The following is a 12054-nucleotide window of genomic DNA, read 5'->3' on the forward strand; positions in this document are numbered from 1 at the left end:
TCAGGCGTCCACGGCAAAGCTGGAGGCTTTCTCGCTTCCGGCGGCCACGTCGTTACCAGCCTTCATTTCGGCCATCGCGTTGTCATTGCTGAAGATGAAAAAGCACAGTGCGTTGAAATAGCGTTCAGGAATATCAACTGCGAAGAACACAGTGCACCGTGTGACCTGCGCTGCTTTCATTTTCTTTCCCTGTTGTGGAAAAATTGAAAGCATAGGAATGAACTTCAGCGTACTTCCAGCAGCGTCTGTCGTAGTTATGCGTTCAATATACACGCCAGTATCTTCTACAGTATCAGACCGCCGAAAATCTGATGCGCCGAACTTTGCAAAGTAAATTTTTTAGACATTTTTCCTTTCATGTGATGCGAAATGGACAATGCATACTATGCATGGTTACCAATCAGCGATCTCTGTCCGTGTTCCTAATATAGCACGCTATATGGCCTTCCATGAACAAAACATGTTGTTTACAGATAAGGGTAGACTTAAGAATAATAATTTATTTATTTATTTATTTATTTATTTATTTATTTATTTAAGAGACCCTCAGGGTACAGATGTATGTTACAGAGGGGAGGGGAGGATACAGGTTATACAATGTCAAGACAGAAGGTTTAGATAATAAATGAATACAATCAAAGTTAGCACATGAAGAAAACTAAATAAATAAAAAAGGAAAAGAGAACCAGCAACGAGGTACAAAATGTAATTTCTCGGAGGCGGCATTGGTGTCAAAAATATTACAAAAATGGAGTGGCAGGGCTGATAAAACAGTTAAGACACCATGCACATGAGCTAGGAAGGCTTATAGCCACCAATGCCAGTCTCGACACTTTACTGAGTGAGCACAGAAAGAAATGTATATTGATGCTAACGTATACACGTAGTGTACATTGAGGTTAACACAGACACAAATATGCCAGAAAATTTTCCAGGATTGTTACTAGGACGCCTTCAGAGCGTCAGGGTTGCCACGAACAGAGGGGTCATCCCGAAGCGCTGACACGCAATTGTTTTGTGTACAGGTAAAGTACACACGCACAAGTGTCACTTGAAGCGCGCCGTGCAGAGTGACAAAACAACCCCGAAGCAGTTGGCCATACTTCTGGTATTCGCTATAACAGAACTGCTATGGCGAATCAATCTGTTTTGTGGCCACTTGTGTAACAGCTTAATGTTTCAGTGGCAGTGTCACAATTCTGCGACCCACGTGCGGATCTATTTTCATCTGAGCTTGATTATTTAGGCATAGCTTGTATACTGTAACTGCTAAAAACCAATGTCAAATTTAAAGCGAGATCGTTAGTACTGCGAAATGTGTTGCCAGAATTAGCGTAACGCAATTTCAATGTATTATTTGTCGCCGTGGTGGCTCAGTGGTTATGGTGCTCAGCTGCTGACCCAAAACACGTTGGTTCGATCCCGGCCGAGGTGGTCAAATTTCGATGGAGGCGAAATTCTAGAGGCCCGTGTACTGTGCGATATCAGTGCACGTTAAAGAACCCCGGTGGTCAAAATTTCCGGAGCCCTTCACTACGGCGTCCCTTATAGCCTTAGTCGCTTCAGGGCGTTGAACACCCATGAAAAGAAAAACAAAAACGATTTCAATGTATTGGCTAATTTCAAAGCATCGAATGAGCCAAATATTGGTGACCATTTCATAGCAGAGAAGCTGTGGTATAAACCAGTATTATCACCATCCTAATAAACAAAGCGTAGAGAAATAGCACTGCTTCTAAACGTCAGTATTAAAACTGAAAGATCAGTTAAGAGAGACACACGGAATTTATCCGGAGCAACTAGAGAGCTGTCACATAGCAGTTTCAGCAATGGTTCGTTTTACAGTTAAGCTTGCATACATGGCAAAATTACTTTTTGAACAAGTAATTATGTTACACTTCTAATTATTTTTATAACAGCAACCCGCCAAAAAATTACATTACCAATTATTGCTATCAGAAAGTAGTGACATTACATTTACTTTCGGAAAGTAATCATTCTTTTCAAATTACTTTCTATTTTTTCAGGAAAACAAAGAACCATAGGCAAAAAAAAAACAAATTTTCTGTCCACTTGACGTACGCATTTGGTCCTGCCGTCAAATTCTGCCCCACCCATCGATTTCACCACCCTTACTTTTTCCTACTGCACGGGTAATTTTAATGATAAGACAACACGAACAAAACAATGAAAACTGAAGCATGGCCAAGCGCTCGTCCCTATCACTCCGCTCAAGACAGAAACGAGAGGCGGACCCAACGCCTTGGTGACCGCGGAGCTGACTGTACTCTATGAAGCCTGCGAGACAGGTTATTTATTACTTCGGCGGTCCTAAGAATCCACCGCGGGAGCCTGCGCTCGGGAATGTTCCCGCCATGCGCACTGCCGCCTCTTCCCCCGCGGCCCGTGGCGGAGCACCGCTGTGTCCTTAGCCGACGTCACCATGCTTCTGCACGCGCTCCTGGCTCTTTTTAGTGCCAGCACTTATAGTGGCCATTCTCCGCACTTAGCCGTTGTCTGTCTGTCAGGCGACAACCCATTTGATAATGAGAGGCTACTCGGGGAGAGCAACCTGAGTCGCAACCCAACCCAAGCAACCAAGGTTCCACCGATGGCAGCACCTGCCATAGAAGGGCCGTGGCGTATTGCTTGACCACCACACCACTGCGCCAGGAATGGTAGGAAGACTCCAACGGATCTATGGATGTAGACAATGACCAATTCCACATATATGGACACTAACCCATTATCGCTATCCAAACAACTGCCATCCGTGAACACTGGTTCTGAATAGGACAAGTTGTCGGGCTAGTTGGTGCTGACCCATTCTTTTGGTGACAGTGCTTAAAAAGCACGGACAGAAGAGATGGAAGACGACGTCACAGGAAGACATGGAAGACATGGAAGACGACGTCACAGGAAGACATGGAAGACGACATCACAAGAAGACATGGAAGACGACGTCACAGGAAGACACGGAAGACGACGTCACAGGCGCTGAGCGCCTATGACGTCGTCTTCCATGTCTTCTGTTCGTGTTTTTTAAGCGCTGTCAACAAAAAAATAGACATGGTTCTGAGCACCGGAACCGAAGGGAAAACAGAACTGCTAGCGCACACAATTCGCATTTGGCCTAACTACGCAAACCGACAATAATTTTTTAACCCCATCTTCCCCGCCGCCATCTCCGTTTCGGCGCCACAAGCCCAGCCTTTGTGCTTGGGTGATGCTCTCAACTCGTGCGCTCCTGCCTATCTCTCGTATACGCGTATACGGCGGCCCGACAACACAGGACATTGGAGGCATGGTCTTACTGAATTCTTTTGTACTTGCCAATATCATGACTGACGCAGGCTTGGCGCATTATTGCTGATTTCGGGGCGGCCTACCGTGCACACGAGAGACAAATTGGTGAGCGTTAACTTCAGCGAGGAGATAGGGAAGCACTTTTAACGGCGTAATTCGTACTGCGCTGAAAAACACGAACGCAAGCTCACACTGAGACCAAAGCTTTGCCGACGCAAAGAGCAGCGATGCATTTTAGGAAAACTAACTTCGAAAGTAATCAATTACTTTGCTGGAAAATTACTGAATCAAATAATTTATTACACTACTGAATTACTGTATCAGGACATTAATTGATGACATTACAAATTTCCGCCAAAAGTAATTCATTTACTGCAATTTCGTTGCAGTCATTACTGCCCTGTCTTCAAGGCGCAAAATTTCGGACAGGGCACAACGAATTATGTGCTAAATGCGTAAAAGCAAGCGAACCGGCTGTGAGGTTCAATCATACCTGATGGCGGCTGTGCTGCGCTTACGTGCGGGCACGTGCCGTTGAGCTCTGCGTGACAATCCACGCCGGCCGACCGCCACCTTTCCACCTGGATGGGTTGAACGATACACTGTTTTTTACAAGAGCGTAGAAGGCGCCCAATAAGCACATTCCTCCTCCCCCCTTCTCTGCTACGGCTGAAGCTTAGCCACTGCTCGCTGTACGGTACTCGAAGGCACAAAGTACATACACAAAGAGAACAAGACCTTCAGCGGCTTTAGATGTGACGTCTACTGCACGCCCATGATATCTCTTTTTTTCGCAGTGATCACAGCAGTTTCGGTCGCATTGCATGCCATTAATGACATACTGCACACCTTCTTGAGGCACCGTTTATGCAAGACCATTATCAAGAAATTAGGGCAGCTCCTAGCTAGCACTGATGAGCCTTGCGGCTTATTGACAATGGGACAAGTGGCGATTATTAGTGCAACTAATCGTACATACAATGAACTGAATTTTTCCACATGATTCAGATTTTAGGTTATCTCCCGCACACGCCAAAGGCAGTAGCGTTTCTATACCTCGCCTAACGTTTGTTCTACAAACATCAAAATCTGAAACGACGCGCGTCTCTGAACTGCGAAAATTAGGACCGTTTTTGTGTGACAAAAGAGTTTTGAGGAACCTACAGCTCCAATCACTTTTTTTTCTTGCGGGCTCGATTAGAGCAGAGACGAGGCTTTCCGTTTTTCACTGCCATTTTTGTCGAAGCAAACAGCAGTTTTCCTAAATTGATATTTTCACACTGTGCAGTTAATCCATCTGATGCTGTTTGGCTGTGAAACAACGAGTACACGCGCACATACACGTCGCGCCGTAAGCGAAGGTTCTAAAGCTACACCACACAGGTGAGAGGTTTTCGGATGGAACCTTCGCTTGTGGCGTGTGCTTTTTTTTTCAGAAAAATTGTACGCCTTGATATCTTGTCACGTGCCAGGTGGGTGGTAGTAAAATAAGTTAACTAAATACCGCAATCCCGAATTCCTGGTAACGACTACAAGTATCCGGTTGAACTGACTTCTTAACCTCGCTTGAATCCGCATGTCATACTTTATCCAGAGCTCACTTCCGCCCATTACAGATAATGGCAGCTTAAATACTCGTAATTACTTGGAGCCTCATCGCGACAGGTAGCGAGTGCTCAACTGCCGGACGGGAGGGCAAATGAATGGCAAGCAGCAGACGCGGAGGCAACGACATTCAACCATGATGTGCAATTCAGGACTCGACAGTGCGATTGTCCAATAAAACAACGAGATAAACATTACTTGGGCTCTCCACTATTTTGTCCAGGGCTCTCGTGACGACAACAGGGTCTTCCACCTCGAGGTCTGCTGTTTCCTCTTAAGCCCAGTACCTCCAATCAGGTTCCCATCTGTTACCGTCATGGAAACAACTATGTAAAAGAGTTCTGACCGGTTTCGTCGCCGTCTTCTCGGCAAGAAATTTCTGGTATCGTGACCCATAGCCGGTACCCTCAGCATGTTTGCCATCAAGGATTGGCGAGATGTAGCTACTGGACGGAAAGAAAAAATTCTCAAATTTTTATGCAGGACGTTATCATTGCACAAGCGTAACAGTGCAGGATGACCGAAATTATGACACTCTGGCACTGCAACGCCACTCACACGACATTGCAGCACAAGCTAGGGGACACCGCACTGCGCCAACCTGCTCTACAGACCACCAGAGCCGTGCTCGATCTGTGTGTGGCTCGCAACAGTGAAGGAAGCAGGCAAGGAGGCACACTGAGTCGAACACATCGCTGATCGCACCGTTTCTTAGATTTAACTTTCATTGTTCTGATATAAACACAAGGCTGGTGTGCCGGGAGTTCGCCCAGGACGATACGCAATATGCTTGGAATAAGAATATCAACAAACGAGGCTCGAAGCCCGGCAGCACATGGGCAGCATTATCATCAGAGACAGTACTGATAGTACAGCGATACAAAGTTGTTGTAAAACCGCAGAAATATTATTGCCTGTTAGGTCTTACATTTTGTTTCAAGACCGCTTCCCGTGTTTTGCGGATATTTTGTCACTGTTAACCCCATGGTTGTGGGTGTGGTGTAGTTTTGAGGGTAGTGTGCACGTACGTGTTCGTCGGAGAGTGGAAAGCACCCGTCGGCGGCGCCATCTTTTCGCGTGCGGTGAGGTCGAAGGCCGGGTTGCCGCAGAGAGTGCGCCTCGCTTGCGTGTCTTGGTTTTGAGACGACGACTCGGTGCCGTGGTCGCCTTGGGCACCTTGGGAACCTCGGACACCTTGGAAAGAGCCTTGCGCACCTTAGACACCGCCTTGGGCACCTTGGACGCCTTGGGCCTCTTGGGCACCTTGGACACTTTAGACACAGCCTTGCGCACGTTAGGCACCTGCTTGGGGACCTTGGACACAGCCTTGTGCACCTTGATGCTGTGCCTTTTTCCGGCATCCGAACTCCTGAGTACAGTCACTGCCTCACGAGCTGGATAGTGTGCGTGGCGAACAAAATTTGTTGCACGTTTTTGCTTTCTAAATAACCCTATTTTTGCTATCCCAGACACCGTGCACCCCTGTACCAATGCCAGGGTTACTGGCTGTTCTTTTCACCGTGCTGGGAAGCGGGGCAGATGCGCGTTCGGAAATGGAGTGCGTGCAACGTAAAGGTAAGACTCGCGAAGCTGCTGGCAAGCGCACAATGCAGCGCGACTGACGGTGCCTTGGCTATCACATCTCGTTGGCAGTCGTGATTCGTGACTGGCCAACGCATGATTATCGGTCAACCACGCCTCTCTTACGAACGAACGGTTCCTATCACTACGGCCCCAACTCTGCCTGACTTCTCAGCTAGACTTACAGAGGAGTCAGAATTTGTGTGTGCGTGTCTGACAAAATTTATACGGTAAATTTAACACTTTCAACATTACCATCGAACACTGGCGCTCATAACATTACCCCGGGGCCGCGTCTAGGACCTGAAGCTCTAGGCATGACATTTTCCCCTAGGTGAGAGCTGCAGGTAGCTTATGCAAGCGGTGGGATATGCAAACTGTCCCGCTAACACACGAGGATGATGGGCGCGCACAAGAGGCGTACATGTGCTGGGTGCTGTGACCTCCACGTCTTGTTGTGCCGAGGACGGATCACCCTCGAACGCGTCCGGCATCAAATCCAGGCTGTCGAACTTCTTATTCGCCCTGGCTGTAGATGAGAAAGATTGCGAAGGGCTGTTGACATTCAACATATTAGAGGTACCGGAAACGGCAATCTCCGGAGGAGGGGTTACTATTGGCGATTTGAGACAGTACACTGGATGCATTAGAAGTTTGTTATTTGCAAGGCAAGGGACTAAACGCGCACGTATGATTTGAGCTGCAAGTCCTGAATTTCCAGAGATAAAAAGGATGCAACTCAACTTGCTTGCTTGAGGTCTGGTGAGAAGTGTTCTTACATGACGTCACTTGGTCACATTTACGATGGGCTTGCCATGATGGTTCTCGTGTTTACGGGAAACACACCGAAATACAGTGCTGAGAACGGTAGCCTTGTTTCTCGGCGGGATTTCCATTTGAACAGAAAAATCTACACGATATTTGCAACTTCAATATATGCTGCCATCGCCCAGGTAAGTCAGATACTGTTTTTTTTTTCATCACAAATGTCGACTGACATCGCGTTTTCTTTTGGGTTATTATAGCGTCATCTGTCGTAAGCTGTCTATAGCAGCATTCCTTTCCGTGCCAGCGTTATAGCAGCAAGCATATAGTCGAAGAAAGGTACGTCCATTCTCCCCAAAGCTGGCAGATGCTTAGGAAACGCCCAACCGAAGTGGGCCACTTCGCCAGAGCAAGCAGATGGCACTTGTTTCACGGACCTCAACTGCAATTTCCGATCTGTGAGAACAGGCAGTTGCCGGCCGCCTTACTTGTTCCGGAGAGAGTAGCGATGACGGCTACGGTGAAGATGACGACAGCCAGTACACCCAGCAACATCAGGAACGATCCGTCCCACTGGACGCCCAGAAACCGCCGGAAGGTGTGCCCAGCCTGCCCGCTGCGTAGCAACAGATGTGGCAGCAGTGAGCTTTGGTAGGAAAGAGGGGAATTTTTTTTTATCCAGGCTACGAAGGGCCTGCGCAAAATTACAGTGGACGTCGCAATACTGCCAGAAGCAGCGGTCATGCAATATAACAAAGGACGGTGTCACAACGGCTATTAGATCACCTGCTCTTACGTCAAGGGTGAACAAGGAAGGAGGTAGCCTAGGTGCGGCATCTCGCTATCGTTCGTGTTCGGGTACAGCAAGAGTATGGCTTTCCCAGCGCAATCTTGCCATCCAGCACTGGGTTTCTTTGTTAAACGTAAAATTGCTCACGATTAGGCAGGCTGGAGTGAAAATGCCACCATTTGGCATATTTGGTAGAATGATGTGCTCAATGACTTAATGTTTAAAGTACAGGTACAAATTTCTTGTGCCTATCCGTGCGGTATCAAAAGCACTTCGAGGAATTCTTCAGCAGCGATTTCTATTTCGGCTCAGTTGCAAGCTAAAATGCCCAAAATTTGTTAGACTAGAGACAGAATTAAATTTCACTTTTTTTAGTGCTGTAAAAACGTTTGGCTTCTTGTAATTAATCATATCCCTGTTTTTGCATGCCAGACGGCAAGCCCTGGAACTCACAACGGCGTGAACAAACTGGGGACTCGAGCCACGGTGGTGAATTCTCGATATGGGTCGGACGCGCGCGGGGATACCACTGCAACCTTCTTTTTCGCTTTTCTTACTCTTTCTAAGCTTTTTTAGTTTCTCTTGCCGGATTCCGAAGCACCAAGTGGAATCAATTAGCCCCACGCTTGCGACGCCGCGTGAAGCAAGAAGCCCGTTTGAATGGAGTGGCGACGGAATTCTTCCCGCGGATCGTATTCTCCCCAGCGTGGAATGCCAACAGATCCTTCGATCTCCCCGCATGTAGGTATGTGGGAGGAGATGCCTAGTGATGCCGTCTGATGCGGACGCTGTTCAAAGCAACGAAAATTAAGCAATGAAGCAGCCAAAATGTTCACACTTAGGAATCTAGGCAACCTGTAATCTTAGAAACACCTTGTGATGCGTGCTGATGTACTGAATATCTGATCACTACTGTAAATGATGAAATAAATACTTTTCCTCAAATCCTTACTACTCCTTCGGATCCTTATGCAGAAACTGTTCGAGTTCAGACCTTCTAGCCTCAACCTGGTAACGGGAAGATTCAGGTGATCGTGGGTGCCACTTATGACAAGGAATGTACATGGCTATGTCCGAGAAATTGTACTCCCAATGATAGCTGCTGCATAATAGCGCTAATGAACATTTTGTTTTTATCGTAATTGATGCTGGATTCCTTCAGTGTTGTTGCCTTTCGCAGGGGTCAATCTGCAACAAAGGCGCTGGACCCTTGCTCGCACAAGTTAAATCCCACATGTACACGTGCACAGAACAGACCGGGCAGATAAGTATGCCCAGCATACCCCTGCAGAAGCTCAGCGTCGGTTGTGTCCCGATCAGTCTGAGTACTGCTCTCTGCAACGGGTTCGGTCTGCGTGCTTCGGGACCACAGGCCGCAACCCCAGTTGCAGTCTCGGGACAAGGCTGGGCTTGACACCTTGATCGGCTCCCTGCGAAATATTTGGTCATTAGGGACTCGTAAAATAACCGTGAGCGTTCATATCGTTTAACCACGAATTATATTGAACGAAGACATTGCAGTCATGTGACATTACTTCAGTTTACTGAATAACTTTAGTCTTGCACAAGTATGAAAAATTAAAAGCACCCTGTATCTTATAGTGGCCATGAGATAAAATTTCTGATCTTACGCAATTTTATTAGGCTGTTTATTTGAAAGCTATTGAAGTGAAATTTATGGCGTCGTAGAAAAGCATGAACTGTATTTCGTTCCTTGGGACCTGCCTGCTTGAGGCTGGCCGAATAGCCAGTTGAAACTGCCTTCCTGTTAATTTTTAACATTCCTATGCAAAAAATAGACCAGACAAATAGACGGTCTAAATACACACCGAGTTTACTTGTAACTCGCCATTTATTCATTGTCAGCTCCAGAGAACTGGTAGCTCACAAGCGATAAATAAAAGGGCAGAATAGAATCTTCGGTTGCTGAATATGTCAAAAACATTAGTCGCGTTTCGCAAACCGTAAGGGCTCCTCGTTTACAAAGAGACAGAAGCGCAGGGACTTGACAAGATAATCCTGCAAACCTTTTCATGCTTACAGCTGCTCTCAACGACAAGACATACTGCTTTTTACGATAGTATGCAAGTGCAGTGCGCACAATAAATGCGTTGAGTACCTGGCATTTCCTGTTTCGTCATGCAAGCGTTTTTATTCTCATCGTCACTGAAATGCGAAAACAGCTTTAACCTTTTGATGCCTCTTGTCGTGAATTCGCGACATACAGTTGGCGCGCTATGTACTCGTAACTAAATGGAGCTCGAGTGCAAAGTCTGATACCAATGTGTTGTCAGTACAAAACACTTTCCGGACAAAATATCCGACATCGCTCTGAGCAAGCTGCGTGTAGAAAAAGGGAACGCGAACGTACAACTTTCAGCAAGCGTTCAACGTTTCCTCGCCTCTTATTTTCTGACAACAGTTCCGGGAGAAAGGGAAAGGCATTGGTCCGAATTGGTTCGAGGCACTCGATTTGGCCTATCATGCAACTTAGACTAGTTGCTCAAAATGGAGACGATACTGACAGTTGGTAATTGGTGACATGCGCACTTTTGAAATTTTAGCTGCTCTAACAAAGTTTTGATATTGGATTTTGAATATGGGCATATTTACTAGTATATTGTGGAAGTATTAATTTGTTTTCTTTGATTCCTTCATAATTTTCGCTTTAAAAGGTTATTCGAAATTGGTGTTTCTCTTAACGTAACACAACAAAACATGTTCAAGGTAATGTAGGCATACAGTGTAGAAACTGCAATATCGCATCCCAGCTTGAAAAAAACATTCACTCAAAGCTTCTCAGCACTCAATGCGTGAAAACACTAGCAATAAAAATAGTTAGAATAGAAGGAGATTTTTGTGCCTGCGTTTTCTTGGGTTCATTATCAGCAGAAGAAATATTTTCCTTCTTAGAATAATCTGAACTGTGGTATAGTTTTACGGTCTCAATATTCATGTGTTTGCATCTTTTACTTCCTTCATGTTCGCCATATTTTAGCCTGCATTTAAATGCGCGGACAAGAAAGAAATTGAGCTGCCACTGCGCAGAGTGCGCACATGAACGATGATATTGCGTGTCGGCTACGGATGAAAGGACAAGCACTGACACGCCACTAGAAGTAAAAATTGGAGGGGACACTCAAGCTCCGCCTTAAGGGCATGACGCGAAAGCGTGATGGGTTAATTAATGGCCACATATGCGGAATTGGTCACTTTCGACTTCACACTCATAGATCCATCGCAGTCATCATACCACTCCTGGTGGAGTGGTGGAGCGGTTAAGCGATGCACCACTGTCATGTGATGGTAGTGCTGCCACAGGTGGGAGCTTGTGCGACCTAGGTTGCTCTTCCTCAGCGACCAGTGATTAATTTCATGGCCTCCTGCCACTGTGGCCAGTTTTTGCACAATCCGGGGAGCACGTTGTGCGGACGCTACAACGTCACGTGACCTACGTGGCCCCCCAGGTTGCTTCTCCTGGATTTCTCGCTAACAGCGCCGCCGACGCCGACGGCGTCGAATTTTCTGCAGAACGGGAGCCGTAACGCTGCCACGTTAAAATAAATTTCGACACACTGCGATTCTCGTCGTAAGCGAAAAAAGACAAATCGTCCAGAGCTTGGCATTTCCGCGGGGGAGGGCGACATCGACAGCAGTTCTACGTGCGCTTCTCACTCTCTCTCTCTCTCTCTCGGCTTTCTTCGTTTACTGTCTCCTTACGTGCGTACGCACTGACTGTCCCATCCCGAAACATTAATTTCGTACCTCCTTTCAGGGTCAGCCAAGGCAGAGCCGGCACCTGGCTCCTTGGGTGGCGGAGTAGGTGTCGATGAGGGCGACCGCAGCAGGTCGCACAGTGATGTGTACTGGAAACATATCGACGGCGAGCTGGTCGTCCTGCGGAGCGGGCTCTCAGGAGGCGGTGTCTTCAGGTACAGCAGGGCCGGTGGCGAAGATGCCCTGCGCAGAGACCTGGAGCTAGGCGGCCTGCTCATGGTCTCAGACAT

General features: G+C 47.0%; 1 protein-coding gene across 1 annotated transcript; it reads right to left on the minus strand.

Annotated features, from left to right (window-relative positions):
* On the minus strand, window positions 1-12054 carry LOC144115236 (uncharacterized). The gene is made up of 7 exons (XM_077649524.1): window positions 11813-12054; window positions 9331-9477; window positions 7746-7873; window positions 6917-7021; window positions 5940-6305; window positions 3800-3887; window positions 1-88 (listed from the first exon to the last, which is right to left on the minus strand). Exons 1-7 carry the CDS (start codon window positions 12052-12054, stop codon window positions 1-3), a joined length of 1164 nt encoding a protein of 387 aa, XP_077505650.1.

The sequence above is a fragment of the Amblyomma americanum genome, chromosome 1 (genome assembly GCF_052857255.1).
Source record: "Amblyomma americanum isolate KBUSLIRL-KWMA chromosome 1, ASM5285725v1, whole genome shotgun sequence".
NCBI classification, from domain to species: Eukaryota; Metazoa; Arthropoda; class Arachnida; order Ixodida; family Ixodidae; genus Amblyomma; species Amblyomma americanum.